This window comes from Diplotaxodon limnothrissa, linkage group LG17, assembly GCF_057381915.1.
Source record: "Diplotaxodon limnothrissa isolate DT_005_m linkage group LG17, D_limnothrissa_male_GT1.1, whole genome shotgun sequence".
NCBI lineage: Eukaryota > Metazoa > Chordata > Actinopteri > Cichliformes > Cichlidae > Diplotaxodon > Diplotaxodon limnothrissa.
In genome coordinates this window covers 22,284,810-22,312,218 of record NC_140612.1, presented here as the reverse complement: position 1 = coordinate 22,312,218, position 27,409 = coordinate 22,284,810, and the positions used below count along the sequence as shown (strand labels likewise).

At 43.6% G+C, this 27,409-nt stretch overlaps 1 protein-coding gene across 13 annotated transcripts in view; it reads left to right on the top strand.

Annotated features, from left to right (window-relative positions):
• The window catches only part of celf2 (cugbp, Elav-like family member 2), a 239,346-nt gene that overhangs the window by 52,577 nt on the left and 159,360 nt on the right, over positions 1 to 27,409 (top strand). For 5 of the 13 annotated variants that reach the window (XM_085375365.1, XM_085375372.1, XM_085375369.1 and 2 more), the window contains exon 1: positions 22,335 to 26,348. The exons of the other annotated variants lie outside the window; for them this stretch is intronic. In XM_085375365.1, the coding sequence (XP_085231491.1) occupies positions 26,272 to 26,348 (77 nt within the window). In that variant the 5' untranslated portion in view covers positions 22,335 to 26,271. Of the gene's footprint in view, positions 1 to 22,334; positions 26,349 to 27,409 lie in introns of those variants that run through there. 13 annotated transcript variants of the gene reach the window in all.

The window sequence follows — 27,409 nt, the reverse complement described above, 5'->3', positions numbered from 1 at the left end:
ATATCTTTAGATTTGCTTTCACTTTCCTTTTCCATTTTCATTCGCTTGTTTGCACGTTCCCACATTTGTCTTTTTCTCTGCTAAGGCACATATGCATGCCTTTCAGTGTGTGTGTGTGTGTGTGTGTGTGTGTGTGTGTGTGTGTGTGTGTGTGTGTGTGTGTGTGTGTGATGTTGGGGGAACTCAGTGTGACTTTTTTTTCCTCTTTTTTGAGAGGCTCCAGATGGCTGAGAGACAGGTGAGCCAATTAGCGAGTCTCACTACACAGCAACATCATCACACCGGCGGAGCACAACAGCGAAACACACAAGCACACACACAAACACAAAAAACATACCAGTATTTCACATGACTCTGCCACACGGTTAGCTCTGCCACCGTAACGTCCCGATGTGCGTCTTAGTCCGTCAATACGCCGTCACGAGCTCGTCAGTGTCACCGCGCAGATGAAATTGATTCTGGAATATGTAACGATTCTGGGAAACGATGACAAATGATCCTCTAATGTTAGCTTATTATCACGGCCTCCCGCAACATACAGCGCTGCGCGACTTATACTGTGGCCCATTATGCATGTTTTATACGACCCAGAAAACAGGCATAATGGGCAGATTTGAATTGATTTGCTTGTGTATTCATTTATTTTCAAGGAGCCAAAAATATTTCAGGAAGCCTCGCTGATGTTCATTATAATTCTAATGAAGTCGAAATCTTCACAAAGGAGGAGAGAGCGGCAGGAAGACAGCAAGTCTAAACAAAACAACAACCTTTATCTGTCTTCCTCTCTTTATCCCTCTTTTTTTTCCCCTCTCATGTCGTCTCTTTTGCTCTGTTTCAGCGCTGAGTAGCTGAATATTAGGCGTAGAAATTGCAGACTTTGCCGGTAATTAGCCGTCAGCCGCTGTGGAAAACACACCTGACCCTTTGCACTCCTTCCAGCTTCTAGATGCAAACAATACCCCTACACACATATATGCATCCATATTATGCAACGCATGCACTTGCATGGTGCTTATTATTTAAAAAGGCTGCTGTGTTTGTCTATTTCTCTTTTTGTTAAGGGATAATTGAACACCCATGACGGCTGCTTTCCCGCCTAATGGAAGGGGACAAATTAATCTCTCTGTGCTAATGTCTGCAAATGGAACAGGACCACTCCTGCCACCTCCATGCTCAGCTAACCTGCTTGGCGTTAGTGCATACGAGGATAATGTAAACCTCCGTCGGCTCTGATGATGGATATAATGCAGCTAGTGTCATTTTGAAACTGTGGGATTCTCTAGGCCTTCTGGGAAAAAATGTTCAGTCACAAAAGAATTTGTATAATGTTTTTAACTGAAATGATCAATGTTCTGTGGTTTCAGGTCATTCCTACCTGATATATATGCCTCCAAGTGAGTATTTCTAAAGGACTGGTATTAAGTAGATACTTTAAATCACCCTGTGAGATCAGAAGTTGGTGCATTCTTATATGTTCTGAAGGTCATTAACTGTATTAGAGTCTTAAGAAGGATTTCTCGCAGTCGCTTTAGAGCAAGGCTCGATTTAGACAGAGGACTGCAGACTGTGCTGCTGTAGGTGCTAACAGCGCCACAGGAGGGGTAACGTGGGAGACGGGGAACTGTTAACAACTGCAGTAAAAGGCAGTGGCATCAAGACTGCATTCTTTTGGATTCCTTGTCAGTCACCAGGCAAGATGTGTAAATAATGCAGGCACTGCGCAGCCACACACCCCGAATATGTAAGTGCTGTGTCTTTTCATCTTCAGTGTTTTGTGTGATCTTTGTGAAACACGGTGAAAACCTGTTTAAACCATAAACAATCCTGTTCATATGCTGAGGGTGGAGACTTAGCGCATATGTGAAGACGTCCCGGTGTTATACTTTAAACATCGTCAAGAGTGTGAGGTTCTGTTTAAGGCTGATTTGTTTTATTCTCATGGTGCAGGTGTGAATCCAAGGCTCCGTTCATAGCAGCAATCTGTACTGTAAGTAAAAGACCTTAAAATATTGGATGGAGAACTTTAGTTTTAATCCTCAGTCGTAAAAGGCAGAGGGGGTATTGTCAACCAACGGGGCAGCGTGGACACAGTAACTCAAGAACGAGGCGACTCAGGATTTTCACACTTATACCATAGGTGCAGCTCCTAAAAAATGGCAGGCAAGTTCCAATATATTCCAGTAGGTTGTAAGAATTTGTTGTCAACACAATAACTCGAGAAGAAAATCACGTAGGATTTTCAACTTTATATCACAAATTACAAATTAGGGTACAAATTTGGAGACTGGGGGTTAGTGCCACCAGTGTTCCCCGCTCCACTCATGTAAGAAAAAGAGTAATTTAAAAGTGTTGCTTGCTAAGAACTAACATAATTAACTGTAAATCAACTGAGGATAGATTTAGTTCACGCAGTGCAGTTCAGTCTTGTAATTGTAGCTCCATTTCAGAACACTCAACCCAAGACACAGTAAGGTGAAGACACGATAATATTAGTGTCACGGTTCTGGGTCAGTTTGGCCCAGTATTTTGAGTTGTTATGGTTTGGTTTATTTTTGAATGATGGATCGTTCTTTATGTTTCTCTGGTGCTTTGTTGGGTTTTATGATGAATCTGTGTTTCAGTTATTTTGGTGTGTTTTTGCATTATGGATTGTTTTCTTATTCTCTTGTAGTGCTTGTGGTGGTGGTGGTGATGATAGATTATTATTAGTTTCTTGTTTCTGTTTATCCGTGTTTAAGGATTTGTTGTTTCGTGTATTGTTTGAGTTGCATGTGTTATATTCTGTCTGCCTCTCTGTCTGCGTCTTTGTTTAGTGGGTTCTTGTTTCCTGTTTTATTGTGAAGGTCTGTGTCTCATGTGAGTGTGTTCAGTTCTACTGCACCCCTGTCTCGTTAGTCCAATTTCTCCCAGCTGTGTCTCCCTCCTGTTTCTCATTCCCTGATTACCCCCCTGTGTCTATAAGCCCTGTGTGTTCCTGTGCTCTCTGTCGTGTCGCACCATCAGATCATGCCTGTGTGTTTCCGGTTCTCAGTGTTCGTTGTGCTGTTCATGTTTTGTGCTTTGCCAGCAATAAAGCTGTGGTTTTCTGTTGAAATTTGGCTTCATGAGTCCTGCGTTTGGATCCTCACCTTCGCCTGCCGTACACAGAACCCTGACAATTAGTGAGAATGCCAAGTATCAGATGCTCTGATATGAAGATGCTCTGATACAGCTCTTGGTGGAGGTAGGAAAAAAGAAAGTCCCTTCCAGAAGAAACAGAAACTGGAACAGGCAGCTACCACAACCAGTGAGGAGAAGAGAGGCTAAAAGAGTATACTGAGACTATGATTAACGAATAACTGGACAAAACACAAACTCTGGGAGCAGACACACGTAGGGACACCATAACTACAAGTTTGATCAAAGGCTTTTAATTTCAGCTTCTGCAGACTTTCTTATGCAGACCAATTACTGCATGATTGCTTCACACTCAAAGCAAGTTACAAAATTGTGTAATAACAGCTACTGTGTGTGACTGTGTGGCATCCACAGCTGTCGGTGTGCACATCTGTGAGGGAGAATAATCCCGGTATTGGGATTTCATTTGGGCTTGCCCTTTTTTCTGTAGAAAAGACCAGAGAGTGGCACAAAAGTGCCTTGCCTTAGTGTTGGAAAATTTCTTTGAAGCGTTAGCACGGTCGACTTTGTGGCACACGAATGCCTTCTCATTTTCAGCCCCCAAATCTGTAAAACACGAGGTGAACTCTTCTACCTTTGTTCCCCTTAACTTAATTAACCGTTTTTATTCTGCTTAGTTTTTCTCCCAGCCATTCGCGCTCTCCTGCAGTGCCTCTGTGTTCCGCCAAGGGGGCCCACCCCACAGTTTTAGAAGCTCTGACTTAACGTAATTTGCAAACGGTTGTCAAAGAGTCCAAAAATAAGCTCCACGATGACGTGGCATCAATCGCGCTGCCGTCACTGTTCACATTTGAACATGTTTTGTAGAGGAATGTGGAGGTGGGAGGTTGGGTGACTGTCACCCTATTTTCCCATCTTAATAGCCTGTGATCCTGCAGCCATTTTGCCTTCTAAGCCTTTTCCTGTGAATGACCTCCAGGGGAGATTGTGTTGCTGCTGCTGGAGTACAGAGGAGTTGATTACGCTGGCAGTGCCGGGGCTTTGTTCTAAGCATATGCCCGTCCTTGGCTTTGCAGCGCGCGAGAAAAGAGATAGAAGAAGAAGAAGAAGACGACGAGGAGGAGTCTTATCTCTCTCGTGGGGTCTCGCATCCTTTCATTCCAGATTGTCTTGGTGACCTTCTTGCCCCACCCGGTTCATCCCGACCCTCCACTGCATCGCTTGTTTACTGTCCCATAATGACATTGTCAATGGCAACAATACATCCGCTTATCGCGAGGTGTCTGCCGACACAATGGATGAATGGCAGCGTAATGGAAAGGCGAATTTGTCCTGTTGTCATCTCCAAGTCTTTGGAGGCTCTCTCCTACTTGGCCGTGTGTGCCGACGTAAGATAAGATTAATTCTTCATATCGCAGGGCTGATTGCAGAATCTTGTATCTAATGCAATTTTTATTTCCTCACCCCTCCTCCTTTCCTATTTCCCTTTTCTTTCGAACTGCAGAGTCAAGCATTTTTTTTTCCTCCTCTTTTTCTTTGGGGAAAAAAAATCTAAATAATTTATCTGTGTTTTGGTGCATTTTCCCCCCCTCCTGTACTGTTGAGTGGAGAGAAATGGGATGGAGACAGACAGGAGGAAAGGCACATGAGAGTGGGTTTTTTTTCCTTTTCTTTATATTTCCTTTTTTTTTTTTGAATGGGAGGAACGTGAGCAGCATGCCGAGGAGGGTAAGAAAAGGGAGCGAAGGATGGCGGGAAGGAGGCAGAGGGGTTGAGCGAGCGAACCTCGCTCAGCTCTCGGCTGGAGAGGGGCCTAAGAGGAGCCTGCAGACTTTGGTAATCCCTCTTTTATTAATGTGAAGCCAAGCTCAGCAGAATGCAGGCTCACAGACATACCAGAGTTGCTCACAACTGACTGTCTTTGGGCCTCGCTGTCTGTCTCTCGCATGCAGATCTGCTTCGCTGTCATGACGGGCCAAGTCCGGCCCCTCCCGTTTGCCGGGTTAGTAAACAGCTAAACGGTTAAAACTGTGTCGTGTCTTGCCCGGGTCCAGACCCGGCCCCGTGCACTTCTGCCCTGCGAGTGGAGCTCTCGAGTCTTTTGATCCTCGCTCAGGTTCCCGGGCTTGGGTTTTTGGCACCGAAATGCATCCTCACCGCTGCACCGTGCCCTGCACGTTACCATGACAACCCCCCTTACATCACTCAGTGCCCCCCATGTAGCCAATGGGCATTGACCTTTTGCTGTCAGAGCGTGTTAGGGAGTGAGAGACACAAAGTGAGAGAGAGAGAGAGAAAGATGGGAGAGAGCGAGTGGAGGCAGGCGCGCGGCAGAAACAACAAACACAAATAGGTCATTAAATCGTAAACACAATTTAAAAGAGACAGAGGCTGCTCGGTTCAACTGGGCCTCAAGTTACTGCGATGTCAGCACCACAGCGTGCGTTCGCTTTGAATGACAAAAACAAGATGCTTGTCTTCATAAGGCATGATGTCATGATGTTGTAAAAAGAACAAAAAAGGCAATGTTTTTAATTTAAGGCTAAATTTGAGATATCGTGAGACGGGGGGTTCCCGGTAACACTTAGCTTCTGATACACCGCCATATGTTCTATGCTCTCCAGCAGTAGCCCTTTAACACAGACTCATATGCGGAGAGCAGGCTTCCATCAGCAAGCACAGAGAGAGACTGATGCGGGCCTTCAGAGAGATCCTCGTTAGGGTAAATAAATGTAAGGAAGTGTGTAGAAAATTCCAATTAAAAGGCAACTAGATTGAATTAGAATTCAAATGAATGCTGTTTTTAACCTCTCAACCTCTACAAGGTCGCTGCTTGGGGATAGCGTAAAGAGTTTAGATCGTTAAGGTTTGTGTTATATGTTGGCAATTGAGCCCTCCTGAGTGCTTCTCTAGCAGCCTGCAGGATGCTGAGAGGTTAAAGGGCTGCTGAAGTTTGTTTTTTCTTTAATATGATGGATTTTTTTATACATTTAACCGGTTTTGATGTCTTATTCAGCAGATTCGCTTGCATTTGGCCACCAGCTTAGAATGTTCTCAGCCTATTTATCACTCCTATAGATATGGCTGGTAGGCACCCTCGTGTACCTGCTTGTAGTCCAAAAAAGTGCATCATCAGCCATTCTTATCACAGCGTTCTGTTGGAGTTCTGTGTGCATGTAAAATCTACAGTAGAGTTTTTTTATGCTCAGGCCACTTTCACGCATGCATTACCTGACAGAAATGCATCTGAGGATAAACACGTTGAATCAGACATTGAACACCTGCCAACACTCCCGTTTTTCCCATGTTTTAAGACCCTCCTGTTCTGCCGTTTGTCCCTGAAGTTGCAAAACTCTCACACTTTATCGTGAGAAGTTGTAATGCACTTTTGTTTTATAGATGATCTGGCAACGTTTTCTCCATTCACTGCAATTTCAACTACAACCTGGCAACTCACAGAATGATTCAAAGGATGTGTGAGCAGCTTATCGCTCCTGAAGCAAACCAGTTACATGCTCACTTTTCTGTTGTTGTTGCCTCAGAACAACTGTTCAGACGCAGTGAAGAACCAGACGTTATAATAAACCAAACTAAATGCAGGCGAGCTGAGTGACATTTCTGTTTTTTCGGATGTCGATGATGGTGAGTTTTTGACTTCTGTCAAAGAGATACTTTCCGATTAAGAGCTTTCCAAATCAATTACTCGTAACCGAAATGTTGTGAAAACACGACGCCTCTTTCCAAATTATTAAATTGGATGAGTTACAGTCATTCTCATCAAAACAAGTTATAATCTTCACTGCTGTCACTGCGCGCAACTGTTGGGACCGACTACAAAGTGCAAGACTGAAAAAACAAGAAACACTGCAAAAATATTCAACCGACACACTGAAATTTCACCCCTCACTGCTCTCGCTGGTGTGTCGGTTATGCTAGGAACTTAGTTTTGTGCTTTTTTATTTATTATTTTATTATTATTATTGTTTTCTGGTGAAGGCAGCATGGTGGTGCAGTGGTTAGCACTTTAGCCTCACAGCAAGAAGGTCCTGGGCTCAAGTCCACAATGTGCCCAGGGCCTTTCTGTGTGGAATTAGCATGTTGTCCCATGTCTGGGTACTCAGGTACCCTGAAATGGAGAAGCACAAGAGGATGGATGAATGAGTGGATGTTTTTCTTCAGTACATCTGATGCAGGTTCTCCACTGGTCTATGCTACAGAAAAAGGGAAACCTTAGACTATGTCCCAGCCTGCTTCTTCAGACATTATCCAGAGTTCATTTGTGAAAATACTTTTGGTAACCTATAAATGTGATCTTTACAACATGTAAATGACCTTATGACAGGTAGTCCTGTCCAAGCACAAGACTTTCAATACTGAAATACTTGGCCTATTACTTGTGATTAACTAGTAGGCACAACCATGCCGAGGTGATAATTAGGTATTAAAGTAGTGGAAGAAACCACCTACTGGTGTAATGGCTGTTGGACTGTTACCAACTGGTAACACTGGCCATTTGAAAGCGGTGTTTTGGGTTAGCACTTCTTGATTCAGCACGTTTGATTAGACCACTGGCAGGTCATGGAGACCACACAGCAGCAAGAGTAGAAGAAGGAAACTCAATTCTTGGATTGCAGAGTCAACAGTTTGACGTCAGCAGTCAGAAATCACAAAAGCTTGTGTCTACTAACCTAAACCATGTGAGTGAGGAATGAGGCAAAAGTGCGAAACGGACTGGCATCATGTCACCTGACACACTGGACATGCTATGAAAGACTAATAGTCAAAGTACATAAGATGCTGTGCATGTTAACAGTGAAAGAGAAGGGAAAGGATACATTTTGCTAATGCAACCCTAATACTGTAACTGATACGATATGAATTATTATCAGAAAAAAATAAATATTCTAATTCCTTCAATCAGAATGGGACTGTAGCGGTCTATATTTAAATGTAAGCTCATAGCAGAGTTGTTTTTCCCCGCTTTAATGTATAAATGCTTCCTCGCACAGCTTTAGTAACTGAATGCCTACAGAAGTGTGAGCTATTAGCCATGTAAATAACAAATCATCAGTCATCATTGTCAACATTTATGCATTGTAATTTGAATGCATCGTTCCATTCACCGCTGTGTGCTCCTTTTAGGCTTTAGGTTGTTGTGCTCTTTATGCATTCAGCTTTCAGACTAATAAACATAAGCAACATGAGTGGATGCAGCATATGTTGGATTTTGAGCGGGGAAAAAAAATCCATGAGATCATTATATGTGAGAGTGCCAGGTATTTCACGCTCTTAGTCACCACTTTTTTGTTGACAAGCTCGCCATGTGTCAATATTTGTCACCGTCGCGCGCTTGCCATCGCTTTTGGCTGAGACAAAGTGCAATGAGAGGCCGATCCGATCTGAATGGTAAACAACAGAGGCGGAAATGGGTAATTAAGTTAGAAGTTAGCAAAAGTGTCTGCTGCATTTTAATGCCGATGGCCTGTGCACGCCGGGTAATTTAGGATTTCAATTGTTGTTGTTTTTCAGTGAAATGCAGGTGTTTTGTGAAGACAGACGATTTTGCCCTGTATGCCAAACATTCTAATGAAGCTCACGTACAATCCATAATTTTAACTATCCCCCACCTGCCAGCTAGCCACACACGCACACATCCACACATATGCACGCACACACACACACACAGTGCACAAACAAGCATGGGCATGGTACCCACACACACATACACACAATATGCACTAATGAAGCTGTTCTCCTTTCCTCTCTTTTTCGTTCCTGGCTCACTGAAACATGCATAAATCATAATAAACAGAGAGATGAATTTTTAATCAGAAGCTCCCTGCCTGTGTCTTCAGCCCCAGCCTCCTATGGGGAGGAGATGCTGTGATGTGCCAGGTATATGGAGCCTGATATGGCAGGGCCTCCTTCGGGAGGGCTGCTCACTGAGACATGCCTGTCTGGGCTGCCTTGTGCTGGGCATGATCTGCTGGACCGAGCCGTCTCTCTGGAGTTGAGGCTGGCCCTTCGAAAACGCAGCCTGTACTTGCAGGAGGCTTTGGACAGTTAGAGTGGGACGCCTGGGGAGAAATATTCAATAAAACTCTGAGCTTGGTTTTAATCAGAGAGCAGTCAGTCATTATTCTGACTGTCCATTAACATACATGAAATAGATCCTAAGAAAGTTAGAGTTCATAACTTTGCACTAAATTGTGCAGTAAAAGGTTGAAATATTTGAAAATAAATCTTTTTTTGAGATTTTCCTTTATTTTTAAAGAAAGATTTGCAGGTCCAACATTTTCAGCCATGTTTTTCCAGAAGGCATCCAGTTTCTTTCCCCATGAGAGCCTTTTCTCTCTGGAGACTAAACCGCTTCGCCCCAGACTTTTAGTTTTTAGTTTTGCTCCACTTTTCTGGAAAGCTTAGGCTGCTTGAGGTGAGAATGATGCTTCTTATTGGCAGACCCAGTTTTTCATAAAAGGTTATATATTGTGGTGAAACTCTGACAGAATCAGGGGCCAAAAATTCTTCCACGACCTGGAATTAACACCAGGATTTATGGATATTTGCCAGGATGGTACGGCCAAGTCAGTAATGTTCTGAGCTGTAAACTAGTTCATGCAAATAGCAGTTCAATAAAAATACAATATCGAGGACGGATCATACATGTTCAACTCTTTTTTTAATAGTGGGAGTTGGAAGTGGTCAGGAGGCTGTGAGCTACACCAGAGGCTGTGGAAATTGCATATATTTGTGATATGCTAATCTTGTTGCATTGAGGTTATTTATATTCTGTCTTAATAAACTGTGAAAATTCAGTGCACAATTGACTTCATGCTGTACTTGGCTTCCTTCCATCGGCGCAACACAACTTTACTGTGATGTATACGATTTATTTACCTCATAAAAACTTCATAAAAGGGTGGTAAAGCTGAGTTAAGGTTGGTTTATTTTCCACTCTGTCTGCAGCTCTATATCTGGAGTCTGAGCCCGGGTTGAGCTGTGCCAGAAACACAGAGATGATGTGCAGTAAATGCGAATAGTGGGCATTGTCGGCGTGGCTCGGTGCCGGACTGGGCCGTGCCCAGTGGTCATGCAGGCAGTCCAGAGCTGGACTGGCGCTAGGTTGTTCCAGAGCTGTAGTATTAGACTCAAATAGGCCCACAACATAACAACATGAGCTGAGCTGTCACAGGGGATTATTTCAGCTAGGCAAGCCAGCGGGGTCTCCACTGCTCTGCTGCTCTACCAGGGAGAGAGAGAGCGAGAGTTAGAGAGTGGGGGGTATGGGGAGGGGGAGATAGGGAAGAAGAGGAGGGTGGAGAGTGGGATGGGGGTGGGGGGGACGCTTGTTTCTCTATGAGAGAAGAGGGAACAACGGCAGAGAGGCTGAGAGGAACAAGGCAGAAGAGAGAGAAGCAAAGAGAGGCCGCTTGTTGCAAACATCTAGCGGGGGGGGAAGAGAGGAACAGAGGACAAAAGAGGAGGAGGAAAGAAAAGAGTTGCCAGCTTGTATCCTGATAAAGTGCATTAGTTTGCTTGTGATGTTAGAGCACTCGTCCGAGCTGGGCTTTGTGGGGAGAGTGTGTGTTGATGCCACTTGCTGCCTCCCTCCTGCAGCCGCCGGTGCGGGATCTATGAGAGCTGACGAGCTGCTGCTGAGGTACACACTCGCACGCACACGCATCTGTGCTCACACGTACAACAACGAACATGCGAGTACTTCTTTCTGACCCAGATGCTGCCTCCGTGCGATCCAGCTAGGGTGTGCCTCTGCTGCATGGTTACTTTGGCATCAGCGAGGTTCATGAGTGTGTGTGTGTGTGTGTGTGTGTGTGTGTGTGTGTGTGTGTGTGTGTGTGTGTGTGTGTGTGTGTGTGGAGGGGGAACCTAAACAAAGTCCAGATGCTGGCTTATTCCTGTGTTTTCTGGAGATTTGACGTCTGCAACACCTCCTACCTGGACCTTCAGCCTAACAGTGTTGTTAGCTGGCAGGATATTTCTCACTGCTTCCCTGCAACTGTTTGCCCAGTCAAGCGTAACATCCAATGCTTGTACTTCTGCTTTTTTTGTTGTTGTTCTCTATCTTCCGCTTCGTCCACCCCTCCTCCTGCTGTGTTAGCAGCATTGTGTGGACTACAAACAGTTAAAGCTGAAGAATTAGCAAATAAATGGTCGCTAACAGTAAATTTTTTTTTTTGCCTCTACTGCTTTTAAATTAAACATCTGGCTGGTCAGTGTCATTCACCTTTGACTTCATTCACAGTTCAGTTGTTTTTATTTATATACAATGTTTTTCATGCAGTCGCTGTGTTTGCCTTTCAGCTAATTTACATTTTCGTATTATTCCACCCACATGTACATGAATATGTATGATTTATAGTCTTACTCGCTTCCTTGGTGTCAAGAGTTGTAGCATTTAATGATGTCAGTGCTGATTCTTAAGCTTGTAATAGAATTCTGATGTCTTAAAGTAAGAAAAAAACACCACATTTTCTGTTGGACCTACACAATAACACACACACACAACCACTATTATCTGATGAAACTATAAAGATGTCCGTTATTTCACCTAAGACTTTTAATGCTCCCTGATTGTTTAAGATTTGAGATGAAGCCACCCACTGGCTTGTAGACTTGTGAAGCTTGAAATCAGCTTTTGTGGCCACCACTGTATCATTTTGTTTAATCCAGACGTGTTCGTATTTTGTCTTTCGTCCCTCACCCCCAACCGGTGGCAGGACATGGGCACCACTCCCTGGGCCTGGTTGTGTCAGAGTTTTCTTCCTGTTAAAAGTAAGTTTTTCCTTCCCGCTGTCACCAAGTGTTTGCTCATAGGTGGGGATATTCTGTATTGTTGCAGGGTCATAGCTTTGCAATATAAAACCCCTTAAGATCGACTGTTGTGATTAGGCGCTAAATAAATAAAACTGAATTGAACTGGAAGCCTGCAAAACCCCAACAGACTGTATGGCACTGACCAGTGCTAACTGACATACAAAAAATACACCAAAGTGTCCTTCACTAAAAACTGTGGCGCACATATTTTGGTGTGTATTAGAATGATCAAATATCCAGTGCTTGAATTCATAGGAGCTAAACTAAAGCTTAGCAGACAGCAAGCATCACCCACTGCTCAGTTGAGGTTGCAATGCCTGAAATAATCATTTAAACAGGTGAGTTAAATAAATCAAAAACATTTCCCATACAGTTGTTAATTGGTTATAAAAACCAAAATAAAAAGATTTTTATTCTTTTTATAAATTCGGGGCATTTTAACATGGCGGTCTAACTCCATAGTTGAGTTATTTAACAATTTATTGTAGACCATAAAAGTCTCATTTGAATCTTATAATTGTTTTTGTTGCCAGTTATTTTTTAATTATAAACTTGTTCATTTTGGAAGATTCTTCTTTTATATAATTATTTTAAGGTTTATAACATAATCTATTATATTTAAAAGACTAAAAATATGTACTGTAAGTTTTCATCAGTATTCATCACCAGTGGTGGAAAATGATTTGCGAGACTTTTTTGTAGCATTGGCTGTTTAAAATGAAGAAAAACAGAGTACAGATGGAATGGGGGATCTCGGTAAGAAGACCAAACGCACCCACTCAACCACTCGCCATTTGACTGTGTCCAACTAACAAAGCTTGAATTTGTACTTGCTATTTATTTACTGAAATCTGTGCAATTTCTTTTGCATGTCTTATGGAGGGATGGTGGAGAAATGCCTGTTCTTGTTCTGTATGTTGAACTGTTGGGAAACGTTACGAGAAACTGAAACAGGAGAGTAATGAAGTGACAGTAGTGAGGATGGGAAGGAAAGAAGCATCCCTGCTTTCAAAATGTGAGCCAAGCAGTCGAGACGCCCAACTTTTCTCTCTCCAGCCTTTCCCCTCCATTCCCGCCTTTCAAAGTGAATCATTTTTATTTTTAAAGTTCCGATTACAGATAAATTTTCCCCTACCAGTCACACTTTGTCTGAACTCCCCTCCTGTTGCATACAAGATTGAAACAAGCTTCTGCTGCGCACCTGATCATGAAAAACAGTCATGCTGAGGTTGACTTGTTTTGCAACGAGTCAACATATTTCATTGATGTTTGCAGGTAGTAATTTATTGCACCATAATTTACTGACTGAATCGGTGAATGCTTCATTGGGTGACAAATGAAACTGCTTTTGAGGCATGCACTTCATTTGCAATTTCCCGATGAAAAATATGACTTTGAGCGCTTTCTGCATCAAGCAGTTTCTCCCAGTGAGAAACATGGGGGATATTTTCCAGTGGTTTAGCACATGTGTGGGTTTATAGGTGGTGCGGTGGGCTGAGATAGCGTGAACATCAAATGACAAAGTCCACTGCAGCAGATTAGTGATGACAGATACCAGTAATTAATTTGGGGCTTTCCTCCAGCAGAGTGGTTATGAAATAAAACAGTAGTTATGTAGTTAAAATTGTTAACGTTGATCCAGTACAGAAGACTCTGTGACATTTTAGTCTTAGGACAATACAGAGATAGGAACTAAAAATACAGAAAGCAAAGAGTGTCAAAATTTGTGAATGCCACCTAGCTGCTGACTCCCAGCCTCACTAAAAAACGATGGTTCATCTACATGAGAGTAAAAAAAGCAAAAAGAGAAAAAGAGAAGTAACATGGCAGCACTGCAGGTCTCGTAAAACATTGCCAAGGAATTCACCCACTTTCCTAAAAAAGTGTCTCAAAAAGATTTCACAGTAGATATCAAAGGTGAAGCCAGTTTTAGATTTATCAGCTGATTGGAACTCCTGCACTTACCTACTCGTGTCTCATCGGCTGCCCGACCTTCTCAGGGGTTTGATTGACTTTCATCATCTGATAAAGGTGTGTTGTTTGGACCTGATTAAGGTCTGACAGACCAAAACTTTGTGATTTAATAAATATTTCAACAGTGGGCAAGACTGTGTGGGAGTTCCAGTCATGTGTTCTTAAAAAAGTACATTTCCTGACGTGCTAGTCACTTATTCTGGTGTGCGATTATGTCCAATTATGTCTTTGTCGGTAAAAAGCTATAAAATTGATGATGATTCAGAGCTCACAAAGTTCTGACAGCTACTCTAATTCTTAATAGCCTGCAGCTCAATGCTTCCTGGTTCAAAATCCTTAGGAAATAACACTTGAACTTTTTATTCTTTCTTTGCAGTTTTCGTACCAATCCAGTGGGTCAGGTTGGACTCTTGGTGGCGTCATTCTGGCCCACGGGCCATATCTTTGACACTCCTGGTGCACCGAAAACTATGTCGCCCACAGTTGCAGAGCTTGACTCTTACAAGGGAACTAAAGTGAGGTCATTTAGACCTCTACCTCAAATTGCACCAGGACTACCCTCCAAAATTGGAGCCAAATAATTAATATTTCAATTCAGAGCCAGTGTGCTTTAACACACTATAACCTTACCAACTGTTTTATAAATTGAAGTAAAGAGAACTCATGTCAGAGGAAACTTGCAGAAATAATCAGCACATCTTCCCCTGAGAGTTTGCTTATGTGAGCTAATATTAGTCCTCTTTTGCTCCACCCCTCCTATTCCTCCTTCTTTCTTTCCTCTTGGAGCACTGGCAGTAAAACCAAGCAGCCCTTCTCATTCACCCCACACAGTGTGCCTATCTAATGGTGTGGAGGATATTACGCTTCTATTAGAGCTATGACCGTTGGTTTAGAGTCACTGCCTCTCACTCCCATTTTCCCAGATGGGTCAGGGCAATGGGCGTTAAAACGGCCTCTGTTCCCTCCTCCCCCTTCCTCCCCTCCAGCCTTCTTGAATCTGCTAAACCAGCCGTCGAAGCCTCTGTGAAGGGAGCGCACCTCGTCTCCGCGCTACAACGATTTAATCTGCCGAGCACCTTTTCAATCAAAGAGTGTCAGGCAGGGCCGCTCTCGACACGACTCTAATACAATGCATGGACACACACGTACAGGAAGTGAGGGCGAGCGAGGGCGACTACTCCTGCGCGCACATGCATCACATGCCCAGGCGCAGATCAATACTCACAATCATACAGGTGACAATAGGCGCAGGTTTATCGCCCCTGATTCACACCCTGCTATCATCACCTTCTCAAAATCGCACAATCAAGGGAGGGGAGGGTGAAGGCAGAGGGTGCATATGTGAAAGAGGAAGGAGGGAACAGAGCACGGGAGCTTGCAGGTACATGAAATGTGTGAATATGTGCGTGAAATGAATTGAAATGGGTGTGAAAGTGCATCTATTTGCAGGCGGATGCATATGCACGTCCCTTTGTATGCCTGTGTGTGTGTGTTTGCATGCGCATGAGTGAATTTCCGCTGTGTGCGTGTGCGGCAGATGCGTTATATTCCTCCTTTCTTTTTTTGGAGTGTGTGCGTGTACATCTGTGTGACTGTGTATGAGGTGTGTATGTGTGACGGTTGTTATCAGAATGACACCATCCCACTCCCTCTCTCCTGCAGCCCCAGAGGATCAGTGGAGCTGCACCAGTTTCAAATGAAAATAAATGAGAGGCAGTGACCGCTACTGCCTGGGTCCCGCTTTAATGAGGAAAAGGAGCAGAGAGGGAGGGAGGAGAAGGAGAGGACAGAGGTGGTGGAGGAGGGACGAGAGGATGGGGAGAAGGCAAGGGGAGAAATTGGAAAGTGAGGGTGAGATTGGCCCGAGTTGGCAACGACGGGACCGAGAGAGAGAGAGAGAGAGAGAGAGAGAGAGAGAGAGAGAGAGAAAGAAAGAGAGACGAATGGAAAAGAGAGGAGGGGGTGGTGATGAATGGAGGGCCTCTGTCTGTCACTGATGCGATGGCCAATTACAGTTGGAGCACGCTCCGATGCACTGCAGGTGGAGCGGACACTGTTTTGAGTGGCCAGAGAGTATCCCTCCATCCTCCATTTGCATTGAGAGGAGAAATCACTGCACAGTGTACAACTTAGAGCAGCTTTGGGGGGTTTACTTTGTGATTCAATAGAACATTACACCTTTGTGGATCTGGGCTGAACTATACAGGGATTTTTTTTTTATCACGCATCTTCAAGGATTATACGCTCCCTTGAGGTATATTTTTCTTTTACTTCCCAAGCTTATTAAACCCTTAAAAGAGTAATGAAGCACTGCTTTTTCAGCTTGGGGCTCGTACCAAAGTTGTGTAGTGACATGGTAGTGTGGCCGACACGTCTGGAAGTACAGCCGACACATTTTAATGCACAGAGTACCACTTTAGTGTCTTTTTTAACATGCAACGTGGTCCGTGGGGTTCAAAAGAAGGCCCACAACATCTGAAAGAGACAATGTAAGGCCGTACACATGGTGCTCTGCTTTTATTCTCACTGTTGTGGGAAGTTTGCACGGTAACACGTGGTTTATTATTATAAAAGGGAGTATTTTTCACCCAGACAATGACAGAAAAAGAGAAGCCAAAAAAGGAAAGCGAAATTAAAAGTGAAAAGTGAAGTGAAAGTGTAAAAATCATAGACGTCAGGTAGAGACATGTATACAACCCACCATCGTACAAAGATTTATTCTTCTGAATCTAGTAAAATCGCATTATGAAGCAGTCGAGCGACTGAGTTTCAACTCAGTTTTATTTATATAACACAGCAAGACTTGTTTCAGCTGCTTTATATCATAAGGAACCCACACTATCACACGATATGATAATAATCAGCACACATTCATACATATACATACATAAAGCTTCAGTAAAACTATAGAAATATATAACACGATCCTATCATTTAGGATATTAACCTCATCCGGATCCTCTAACATTGTCCTTATGGAAAATCAGAATGAACAGGGTGTTCTCAAAATAGGTTAAAATTATTATAACTGTGGAAGATTCTAGATAAAAATTAATGGCATGTAATAGTAGCATGTAAACACAACAGTAGTCAAAAGAGTGGAGAGAGGAAGGAATGCTCGCTGCATCATGGGAAGTCCCCCAGCAGCCTGAGCCTATAGCAGAAACTACAGGGTCGTTCAGGGTCACCTGATCCTTAGTGATCCTAAAAAATATAGACATACGCTTCCTGTATTCCTACATGACACTAGCATTTCCTAGCAGTATCCTTCATACACTGGTTTTCGCAGGATTTTTAAATTAAGTCTAAAGGTTGTGTTACATTGTTCAAAGAGCTGCTCGAAACCACATAAAGCTTTAGGTTGGAGATGTAACTTAACCAAATTTCAGAGCTTTTTACTGCCATAGAAACTCAGGTGTAGCATAACTTGATACAGGCCTTTAAAATATCACAGAATTAACCCAAAAAGAGCCATGGGGCTTATTGAGAGTTTGCAGATATGAGGTCAGCAGCGATGCATTTCTACTTCAGCGCGGCTGAGCGTTGTCCATGCCTGTCTAGCAGAAACTATTAAAACTAGCAGACAGCAGCACAGTATACCCGGGAGGCCTCTTCAGGGGCAGAGGACATCAAGTGTGTGTGTGTGTGTGTGTGTGTGTGTGTGTGTGTGTGTGTGTGTGTGTGTGCAGAGAGAGAGATACAGACAGACCCACACATGTCATGTCGAGACCACCGGTGCAGACATTAGTGTGTTAGGGTCAGTGAGCAGGTCAGGAGGTATTTGCTCGACAGTGTTGGACTTGATCACGATGTCCTGTAATGCGGAATTTATGTGTGTAGTCTGCGTGTACATGTGACTCTAGAGGTCAGAAGCACGTGATGTGATTTTTCCACTTTGAACAACTTAAAAATTGCACTCATCCTTCTCTGCCAAACTAGAACAGACAGTCACTAAACTCTTTACAGTAAATACTTTGGCTCACATGTCTGTCTTGGATCATTGCCCAATTATTCATTTTGCACTTTAGATCTTGCCGATACTTCTTCTAATTTAGACTTTTCCCTCAGTCTCAAAAGAAATCGAGATCTCACGACATGTACACATCCATTACTAAGGGCTGTCGCCACCCATTTTGGTTACCTAGGTGACATTACAGAAAAACATTTAACATAAGGTCCTGGCTGAGGGTAAAATAATTAGTTATGAATAATTAATGAAATTGTTGCTGTGGTGCCAGATGTGTAAATGTGCATAGCTCAGAGGAAAGACTCCAACAAATAGCCACAAGCAACAAACTTCAGCTCCTGTTAACATCTTGTCAAACCCAGATTTCACTGGTGTGGTTCTCCAGCAGCTTGAGTATGTAAACTGTGTCTCTTTGCTGTTTGGAGGTAGCGTCTGGATTTACAGCTAATATGCTATCAACATCAAAGTGCTGATCATTGTTCCCCTTTGCGGCTCACAATGTTATCAGTATAAGTCGTTTTAGTGTGGTTCTTATTATACTAATGTTTGCCAGGAACATCAGTAATCTTGTTACATGAATCTTATAAGAGTAATCTAATGAAGTGAGGGGTTGAGAAAAGCTTAAAAAGCCTGGTTGAGGAATTTACACTACTGTCTCATCCCAGGGCGCAGCGTTCCTCTCTTCTGTCAGACATCAATAGAATAAGTACAAGCTGATTCTTTCGGTGTTTGTACCTTGGCAAACCTGCAGGTTGGAGGTCAAAAGGTTGACCTCGTCACGCGTTCCATTAAGAACTTTGTTCTTCTATTTTCTACAGCTTATCGGGGTCTGTTTGACGGGTGGAGCAGTCTAAGCAGAGATGTTCAGACCTCCCTCTCCTCGACCACCTCCTCCAACTTTTCTGGTGGGACACTGAGGCATTTCTAAGCCTGCTGATCATCTCTCAAGCATGTCCTGGTTTTGTCCCGGGACTTCCTCTCACTTGGATACCTAGGCGGTGTCCAAGAAGAAGCATAGTCAGATGTTCTGACTTTTTACCTTTAGGCACTAATATCTACTTGGGTAGATGTAGGAAATAATGCTTACCTAGTGTTTATAAACCCTTCCTAGTTCTATCAGAGCTTTCATCCTGTTTCCTTTCCACTGTCGCCAAGTGCCTGCTCATAGGGATCGTCTAATTCTTGAGGTGTTCCCTGTATTACCTGAGGTGACTGTTGTTGTGATTTGGCAATGTTAATAAAATTGAAGTAAACTACATTGAATTAATGCCAGCGGGTCTTTTGCAGATTGGCGTGTTTGAAGAATTGGCCTGTTTCACTATTGCCCCATCATAACACCAACGCCAAAGTCCACCGTGTATAAATCTGACATGTCAGCGGATTTGACAGTCTGACTGTATGAAAATGGTTGGGTAGTATTTTCTCATGTCAGCAGTTTGTTTGTGTATGAGCAGAGGTTTTTTAGGGCGGTTCGCTGGATATGACTGGCACTCTGCATCAGCGGTTACAGTACTAGATTAGTACTACTTTATTACCCAAGGACACGAGCTCTGTGGACAGTGCAACTCATATTCAATCCAAATGGAAAGAACAAGAAGACCAAAATGAAACATGCACAAAATTAGCTTCTTTTTAGTCCTCAACACATTTATGTCGATATTAAGAAGTGGTATTAAGCCTCAGCTGTATATTGTTTAATCCCTGAACTGCTGACATTTTCTTCTATTCTTTCTTATGCTAATATTTGCTGCACGTGAATCTTCACATACTGTGAAGGTAAAAAAAATGTTTGAATCACCATAATAACCTTCTTTTTTCTTTTTCACAAAGTGTCTTCATACTCAAGCCATCTTTCTTTCTTGGCGCCGCTCGCGTTTTCACATGATGGTATTTGTGAATAGGCCTCTTTATCCTGGAAATGACAATATATGTGACACACCTGACAAAACATGCATATAAAGAGAGTAAAAAGTGAAGGTTGTGCTAAAATGTTAATCTGAATTCTACTCTTGATTCAAGGTAAATAGATGTTTAATAAAAATTTAAAATTGAACAATAAAAAAGCACTGAGCTGAAAACCCCTAGCCCGGTGAGTTTGTGTGTTTTGAGTCAGATTGTGTTTCCAAAACAGGTCAGCGAGCATTCGGGCACTGCAGCCCACTGCAGGTAGAGATGGGATCCACGTTAACTGGAACACGATGTCCTAACCAGAGTCCAGCAAGGGCCAGAAACAAGCTGACCGAGAGGGTGAAGAGAGGGAGAGGTGCAGTGAGTGATGGAGGAGAGGGGAAGGAGACAGATGAAAGCATGAAAATGGAGGAGAGAAGGAGAAGGCGGCTGGAGAAAATATGAGAATGAGATCTGAAGATTGAACAGTGAGTGGCAGCGAGAGCGATGGAGAGAGTGTTAGAAAGAGATGTCTCTACTTTTATTTGGTTTTCAGTCCGCCGTTCTGAGCTTAACAGAATACGAAAGTAGCAGGAGGACTCAGCTGGACTGGGACGCCTGTAATAGCCTTTCATTTAGGAAGCAGTCTATCTGCAAACGCACACACGTGTACAGTGCGGAATAATCACTGATCAAAATGGGGTTTTTTTCCAGCGACGATGAATGGTAGCAGTCAGGGTCTGTCTGGTTTTTGCTCCTCACATGTCCACTTAGGCTCAAACGCAGATGCTTGCTTTTCTGAATTATTCATGAACCCCTCATTAAATATTCACGTGTGAAAAGCCGGTACCATCAGCTACCCACAATCCTCTCCTCTTGGGTGAGGTACAGGCAGGAAAGAGAAGACAAGCAGGATGATACTTATACTTATGTACCTATCAGAAAGCAGTTTTATTCTTTTGTTTAATTAGTTTTTTTAGGATCTGCTCTTTTTGGTCCTCCCTCTTTGTTTCTTTCTTCTGTCTTGCCCCGCCTTATCTCCTCCTGTTCTCCTTCGTTCTGGGTGATCAATTCGTATTGCTCGGGCAGCTGAGCCCCCCTGAGCCCGGGGTTAGAGAGATGAAGGCAGGGAAAAGATAGAAATAACTAGACAGAGGGAAGAGGCGAGAAAGACAAAAGTACAGGAGAGCAAGCAAAGGCAGAGCCAGACCTTGCCACAAGCAGGGCCTCTTGGCGAACACAGGACCCTCGGGTGAAGAAATGGAGTGATAGGAGAGGTGATGGCTGAGGGTGGAAAGAGACGAGAACAACAGCGGCGGCAGGGAGAAAATAAGGTAGAACACAATGTGTGAAATGTTCACTGGCTCTGAAGACTGGTCCTGAGTAAATACAGGCTCAAGGATGCTTCTGAAGTCTTTGTTCATGCTTTCACAGCGGCGTGTACACAGGCCTACAGCGATTTTAATCTTCACTTGTAAATAAACCGTAACTATGGAGAAATGACGGGCTCAGTGGTCACGCCTGTGCATCAGTCATCACCGAGCACCAAGAACATGACGAGGGTTTTGAGGTTCTGCACACCGGGGTTCTCTTACATGCTGTGCTGGTTTAATTATGAAAGTTTGCAGCGGTGTGTACTCAGGGGGGTTTGGAACATAGCCGGCACAAGAAACAAGTGTAAACTTTCATGAAATCTCAATGAAACTTGGCCACGGATCAAAATTTGAAGGTTTGAGGTGTCATTCCCACTGTTCCCACCACCTGTCAAAGCCCAACGGCCTTCATTTTAGCTTTAATCAAAACTTTACTTTCATGCTTTCACAGTTGCAGTCTTACACTTTTACGAAGTCTTTGGAGACTACTTCTTATAAGCTGTTTATCCATATAGTGGGATGGAAATGTTTCCTAGACCTTGTGTTTATTATTAGTGTTTATATGATTTGAAAATGAATCTAAAGCACAATAAACAACATCATTAGTCCTGAAGACAATCCCTCATTGGGTGTCTTCACGATATTGCTGAAGAACCCTGTCCGACATGTTCGTTCAAAATCCTATATGTATGCGTCGGTAGATTGAGATGTGGTGGGGCAAAGGCTGTAACATGTGGTTAACTTAATTTTCACATTTATCAAACCATGCAGTGACCCAAAGAAAGAGATTGCTCCCTTGACGATAGAAATGCTTCGTCAAAGGATAAAGGCGATCACTCAGAGCAGCTTTGTATTGATTTGCAGTGACCCTTCTCTTTAAAGTACCCAAACTATCCTTTTTTTTATAGGTGTACCGAAAACTCCAGATCAGGTGCAGTTTTTTCTTTTGATTTTTTAACGTATTTTTTTTATGTGGGACTGTTAGTTTGATAAAATTAATAAAAGAAGAATTTGGATCCAAGTAGAGCCATAATTCTTACAGTTCAGCTGAGATGGTACCCTCCTTCTCCTCCTTTTAGAGTATGTCATTTTAGCTGCCTTAGTCCGCCCTATACATCTGCAAGCTGCTTTGAAACCCATCTCCACCCCAGCTCCTTGTTTAATCTCACGTCTGGTTAAATAATGTCTTTTTGTTCTTTTTTTTTTTTTACCACTAAATATAAATGAATTGAAAATTCAAGTTGCTTTAGACTCCTAAGTGAAATAAAGCCACTGCGTCCCTATTGTAGCTTAATTTGATCCACATGGCCAAAATCTGTAGCAAACCTAACCCAGATACAGATCTATTGGCAGCTCCATGGGCAATATCAGCGTCGCTCTTTCACTGTGATTCTCTTTCACTGGCCTCATGAACATGGCCATTTATCACATGTATTTATTTTATTTTTATTTATTTATTTATTTATTGTCATTGTCAGAGAACAATGAAATTGCATTTGGGGCTTCCGTACAATGTAATAGGACTATCTCAAGGTCTAGGGGCAACACACGGTCCTTCATTATCAATCTATGCAAGGCTCCATTGTCATGTGGAAGCCATGAGGTCAGGATTTATCCTCTGTAGCCCCCACCATTAACATCAACCTACAGCCAGTTGTGCATGATCATGCTGATAGAGTCATCCCTGTGTTATTGAACAGAAAATGCATAATCTTCCTCTACGTGAAGCCCATTCTTTTCTATCAAAACAGGCTTTTAACACCAAAGTTACGTACTAGTGATTCTGGAAAGGCAGAATATTGTTTCAAATTCACAGCAAACCACTGTGCAGCTATATAAATATGGCTATATTTGCATGTTAAATGCAGAAGCACACAGCTACATCTCAAATTTGCATGTTAAAGCAATGCCTCATATCCCCTCCCCCTCCTCTCAGATCCCCCCCTTCTTTTTTCTTTTGCTTACCTATACTCTCCCACATCAGTGCTGAAAGAAAGGCAAGCAGTAATCACAATAAATAACATGTATACAGAATAAAGTATAGACCATGTCCAGAAATGAAATGTACAATATGTACAGAGATAAATATATATATGCAAAAATAAAAGGTGCTAGTCAGGCCAGATCAGGTATTTGCATTGATTAGGGCTATTGCTCTCGTTTAAAAGCTGCCCCTGAGTTTATTTGTCTGTGATACAAAGATTTGTTTATAGTTAGAAACAAATTAGGGGATATGCACTACATTTGAATGTTCAGTTCACTCATTTCAAACCTGATGCATTTTTGCTGCAGCGGCCACGCTGTGAGATGTGTGCGCAGAAGCTTTGGCCAAACACAGACATGCAGTTTCAGCTTTAAGCCGTTTAAAATGTAAGGGTAGTGGCTGCTGTCGTTTTCAGCATGGTTTTCAGTCAGTAATACTGTGTGATGTTGACTGTGACCAAGTCTTTGGGGTAATACAGTCAATCAACTTATGTTGTGTTGAGATGCCTAAATGACATTTTGGGAGACATTTGAATTGGTAGTTTAGTTGTAATGAGCCATGTTTTGGTGTTGTGTGCCCATGTTTCAAGATTTTCTCCTCTGATGTAACAAAGAAATGCAAATAAATTGTAATTTTTTTAGGGGGAACGATAAAGTAGGAGTATGAAATGCAATCAGAAAGTTTAGTGACTCCACCTATAAAAATCACAAACCTTACCTGATTTAAATTTGGCCAGTCACTTGGTTTGCAATAAAAGTGATGTGGTGAATCCAAAATATGGAGGTCTTTCTTCTTCTTGCGAGCCGCCATCTGAAAACGGTGTTCGTGAGCACCAGGTCAGGCCTGAAAATGACAGCCTGCTATGGGAACGCAGCCCATTGTCATGCAGCAGTTCGTTATATAATGTTCAGCACAACCCCTGGTCTGATGAGGGTCGAGTGTGGTGAAACATGCAGAGTCGTCCCCACTCCTGGGGCACTCCAAGCCCTAAGGCACTGATGTAGGATCAGCGTTTCCCATCCACACTGTGACCCGGGTTCTCGCAAGTAAACATGCAAGCTGACCCCCCGAGCACAGCCGCGGGCCAAGTCCCACCCACACCATACACTTACCCTGCTGTATGTGCGCATACTGAGCTTTTTTTTTTTCCTCCCATTGACCCAGATACTCATATTCTTCCCCCAGAGAGCCGCCTCTCTCAGTCTAAGAGAGCCTCATTATTTCACTGGAGTGCCTCCCCTCTTTTCTCCATCGGAGGAGGACGGAGGAAGTGGGGCAACTTGGCAGTCGTACCGCGCAGGGGTGCGTTCAGGCCCACACGGGTTCCACGGGGAGGCATGCTGGATCCACACAATTAATGCAGTGTAAAACCGAGTCAGCAAATTTGCAGAAAATTATGAGCAGGTTCATTATTACAAGGCTGTCCCAGAGCGTAACTGCACCTCCAAATATGGTCAACTCATTTGATTCTAAATCAACTAACCGGCCGTTCTTTTATGAAGTTACCACACTGAAGCATGACTGCGCAGCACTCATTAGTAGCTTACTGGAAAGTAAGGATCCACTAAACTGATATTTGGTTTGTTGATAGATTATTGTGGCCTCATGATGCGTGTTCCCTTAATTTAGTCAGACTGAAAACAGGCTCACACTGAAATAACCCAGTGATCTATGCTGGTGTGGGAGTGTTTGTGGTTATTATCTGAGAGATGGTGACATATGATCCATTTGAGTTTTCTTTCTTTTTTTTCTTTTTTCTTTTTTTAAACTCCCCCATATCAATAGCATAAGGTGGAATTTTACAGCTCTGTAAAATAAATGCACAGATGTCCATTTTCCTGAGGAAGACGGTGGAATTACAGCCTTACTGCTACAAAGGAAGCCAATGCATGCTTCCATATATTTTGATTGGCAAGAACGGCCAGTGATTTGGGATTGCGCTACACTAGCCCCCTTTTAGCGCTCCTGCTTTATCAGCAGAGTGGCCATACTGAAATAAAGGAAGCCCCTTTGTTTAGATGTGCAGAATTGCAAAGATGTAGAGAGCATCACACATACTCGCATAAAGCCATTAACAAAATAAATATCTATTCATGATTTCCAGTAACTGGTTTGAGCTTAGGCTAAGCCATCTTTAACCTCTTAACACCCATCAAAATAGAAATAATATTACATTGAATTCTCACCTAAGTGGCATTCCCAAATGAAAATCACAGGAGAGACAGGAGGACAAGTACATGTAAGATTTAAAAGGTGAAACCTTCGAGTTTCTGAAACTATGTTTGTTTAGATCTAAACTAAAGCAGGTCACTGGTGAGCTGGTAGATGCTGAGAGGTTAAGTACATTTCTTCTTGAGGAACAAACATTTATTATTAGTATTATTATTATTTTGTGTCACTAACAAAAGTAAAAGAATCTTTAAAAGCATGATGCCACAGAAACACTGGCTAGAAACCACGATTAAGTCCAGTGGAAGATATTTAATGGGTAAATGTTCCGATCATTCTAATATTTGTGCGCGGTTAGCTTTATCTCAGAGGTTAAACTCTGCGTCTTGGCGCCGACTGCGTTTGGAGACTCTCCGAACATAAACGATTGAAGCCGCCTCCTGTTCGGAACATCGTGTGTAGATGTGAAAGGATCCTCGTCTGTGGTGAACGGCGCGCTCTGGTAGCCGAGGAGACCTAATAGTTAAAGATCAGCTGCAACGCTGTGCGCCACGCCTCCACGGCTCGACACCTGGCTCTCCAACAGTCCGTCAGTTGCGCTGTTGCGGAACGGTTTTTCAGACAGGACCGGCGGAAGAAAAGCGGGAGGTAGAGACAGAGAGAGAGAGCGAGAAAGAGAGAGAGGGAAAAAAGCGAATGGGGGGCAGGAAGAGGAGAATGTGACAACTGCTGGATGCGGACAGAGTGTGTGCGGCTGGCTACACTGCCTTTGGGGAGGCCTCGGCTCTTGCACCTGTCCCTCTCCGTCTCCGCGACCAGGCGCAGTTTGGACGAGAGCGACGCTCCTTTATTTATCAGGCAGGGCGCACAGCGGCGGAGGCGCACACACACTCTCTCACACTCTCTCTCACACACACACGGACGGTACTGTACGCACACACTCATACACAGGGCAGGAAGGCAACATGACTTCATCCTACAATCTGGATTTTCTGCCCGATATGATGGTGGAGAGCCGCCTGCTCGTTCCCGGGGACAGAATGTGAGTTATTCGGCTCTTCTTCTCGTCCGCCAGTGGCGTGTGGGTGCGTGTGTCTGTGTATGCTGTCCTGAAAAGCAGCTGTCCGATGTGGAAATGTTGCTCTGCTACTTGATGTGTGACCAGAATCGGGGTCAGAATGAAGGCTGGAGCCCGTGTGACTGTATCTGTGTGTTATTGTGTTAGTTATGGCTTGTTGTTATTAATATCCGTCGATAAATTGTGCGGGGATCGCAGGAGCGCCCGCGGCTGTTATCAGCTATAGACAGGATGGTGATGAATGAACGCCATTATGGGAAATTAATGCCACCGCCGTGAATAAACCCCGTCTTTACTAAGCTGTATTATCCGGCGTGTGTCGTCAAATTGTTGTATCCCGTCAGGTCGACTCTGGGAACATTTAGAGCATCGGCTTTTCCATCTCGCTCCGTGGAGCAGAGGAGGGGAAGTTGCTTTGATTTGCGGCAGCCGCCCATCCTCATTTCTTTCCCCGGCTCTCGCCGGGCTGGAAGCGGCGGGGTCGGGACCGTGCGGCGGGCTTCGGGAGCGCACGATGCCGAGACCCATAACGACCGACGGAGTGGATCTGTGGTTGTAATAAAATAAAATAAATAAAATCGCAGGGTGGGAAACACAAGTGTTCTCAGTCACACGAGACTCGATCAACTCCACCACAGGCGGGTTTTTGTTTTGGTTTTTGCGCTCTCATCCCGTGTTTTTCTCCTCACTTTGGACTCTTGGATGAGGGGGGAAACAATCCGAGCGACTGGAAGAGCAGCAGCACCGCGGCTTTTTCAGCACATTCGGGAATGCACGGATGACTTGTGTCCCGTGGTTCAATTGGATTTGTTGTAATTCAGTTAAACTCCGGAATTTGTCGAGCAGGGACAAAGGGAGGGTTTCATCCCGGCATGATGTGTTTTTTTCCACATGCAGCGCATGTCCCACTTATGTCCCCTCAGCTCACGGCGCCTATTTGTTGAAGGCTCGTGTTCTTTCTTCCCCCCCCCCCCCCCCCCCCCCCTCTCTCTCTCTCCGTCCTCAGGAGAGAAAACGTGCATGCA